The following is a 2,219-nucleotide window of genomic DNA, read 5'->3' as shown; positions in this document are numbered from 1 at the left end:
TAATATTGTAAAATATATATATATATATATAATTATATAATTTAAAGTTGTGATAATTTTATCAGACACTACTGTTTAAATTCTAGATTAAAAAGAAAATTCTCTATAACTGAAGATCAAAATCAGTGAAAATAATACACATCAGAAATTTATGCAAGGAAGATTCCAACTGAAGCAGAATTATCAGGAATTAGAATGGACCACCTCCTGTTTTCAACCAGCCTGAACTAAAATTCTTCTAAATCGCAGTCTCCCAGTTTACTGTTTTAAATCATGTTCTCTTTCATTCTGTTTTTCTCGATAAAGGATCATGGTGCTTGATATGGCAAACCAGAGTTCTGTGACCACATTCATCCTTTTGGGTTTTTCAGAGTATCCACATCTACATGCACCTCTTTTTCTCCTGTTTTTTATTACCTACACAGTTACTCTGATAGGAAACCTGGGCATAATTGTGGTCAGAAAGATCAATCCCAAGCTTCACACCCCCATGTACTTTTTTCTCAGCCATCTTTCATTCCTGGATATTTGTTATTCCAGTGTATTCACACCTAAACTGTTAGAAATCTTGATTGTGGAAGACAGGACTATCTCTTTCACAGGATGCATGACACAATTTTTTTTTATTTGTGCGTTTGTGATTACAGAAATGTTTATGTTGGCAGTGATGGCCTATGACAGGTTTGTGGCTGTTTGCAACCCCCTGCTTTACACAGTGGCAATGTCTCCTAAGCTCTGTGCTTTCCTTGTAATTGGAACCTACATGTGGGGTGTATTCTGTTCCTTGACAATCACATACTCTCTTTTGCAACTTTCCTACTGTGGACCTAACATCATCAATCACTTTGGCTGTGAGTACTCTGCCATCCTCTCTTTGTCCTGTTCTGACCCCACCTTTAGTCAATTGGTATGTTTAATCATTTCTATATTCAATGAGACTTCTAGCCTCCTCATAATCCTGGCCTCCTACGTCTTCATAGTTGTCACAATCATCAAGATGCCTTCTAAGGGTGGTCTCCAAAAAGCCTTCTCTACGTGCTCCTCCCACCTGACCGCCATCAGCATCTTCCATGGGATCATTCTCCTTCTCTACTGTGTGCCCAACTCCAAAAACTCATGGCTCGTGGTCAAAGTGGCGACTGTGCTTTTCACTGTTATGATCCCCATGTTGAACCCTCTCATCTACAGCCTTAGGAACAAGGATGTGAAGGGCACAGTCAGCAGACTCGTGAGCTTAAAACTGCGTTCTCATGCAACATAATTCATGCATATGCTCTACTTTTTTATACATACATATTTATGGCATACAAGTTGTTACACATTAATGATAATTGAAATTATGTTATGTTTATTTCAATTGTATATTCTATATACTTTGTCTTGAATATGTAATGCTTTTTACCTTGGTGACACCATATTTCCTTGCACACATATAATATATTCAGCTTCATGACATATGAAGTTTCTATATCAAATATTTTTAAAAATTTTTCTTTTCTGAATACTGTAGAAGTTACATTGAGAAGGGAAATCAACTCTTTCTAGTTTTATTATGCTTTTATTTAACTTGTGTTCAATAAATAAATAATGCATACAAAGTGATAATTGCTTCTATAGTATTTAAAGTGAAGTTCTGGTAACTTTTTAAATCAGTAGTTTTGGGGAAAATGATTTTAATTTCATCTTAATATTGTATTTCATATAAAATCTTATTTCACAGCATAAAAGTACTGTGTTAATTTAAATTAGTATGCAATGAAAATATTAGCTACTAAGTACACTACTTGCTTTTGAGTGTCAATGTGATATACTAGATCAATAAAATGTATTGAAACATTGCCACTATCAAAAAAGAATTCTATCTATTCACACTAATGTTTGTCTTTATGCATATGTATGACTGATTGGACAATCAAAACTTAAAGATGACTGCCCTATCATGGATATTGAAGGTACAAATTATATTTTTAAAGATTTATTTATTTATTGTAAATTTAGTGTTCTGCCTGCATGTATGTCTGCAGGCCAGAAGAGGGCACAAGATCTCATTATAGATGATTGTGAACCACCATGTGGTTGCTGGAAATTGAACTCTGAAAGAGTAGCCAGTGCTTTTAATCTCTGAGCAATCTCTCTAGCCCCAAATTATATTTTGTTATACAATAATTCTACATAAAAATTAAAATATCAAGTTCTGTGACTCCTTTTACTTTTGAAAT

General features: G+C 34.2%; 1 protein-coding gene across 1 annotated transcript; it reads left to right on the top strand.

The window, feature by feature from the left end:
• Nucleotides 1–310: 310 nt before the first annotated feature.
• Nucleotides 311–1,261, top strand: LOC128101907 (olfactory receptor 1165). Its single transcript, XM_052725373.1, has one exon. The coding sequence runs from the start codon at nucleotides 311–313 to the stop codon at nucleotides 1,259–1,261; it is 951 nt and encodes a 316-aa protein (XP_052581333.1).
• The last annotated feature ends 958 nt before the right edge of the window (nucleotides 1,262–2,219 follow it).

The sequence above is a fragment of the Peromyscus californicus genome, unplaced genomic scaffold (assembly GCF_007827085.1).
Source record: "Peromyscus californicus insignis strain IS unplaced genomic scaffold, ASM782708v3 Scaffold_7__1_contigs__length_154581171, whole genome shotgun sequence".
NCBI lineage: Eukaryota > Metazoa > Chordata > Mammalia > Rodentia > Cricetidae > Peromyscus > Peromyscus californicus.
This window is presented reverse-complemented; position numbering and strand designations above follow the sequence as displayed.

What these genes read in the sequence shown, in the direction of transcription:
- LOC128101907 (XM_052725373.1), top strand. Translation starts at nt 311, where the DNA reads ATGGTGCTTGATATGGCAAACCAGAGTTCTGTGACCACATTCATCCTT.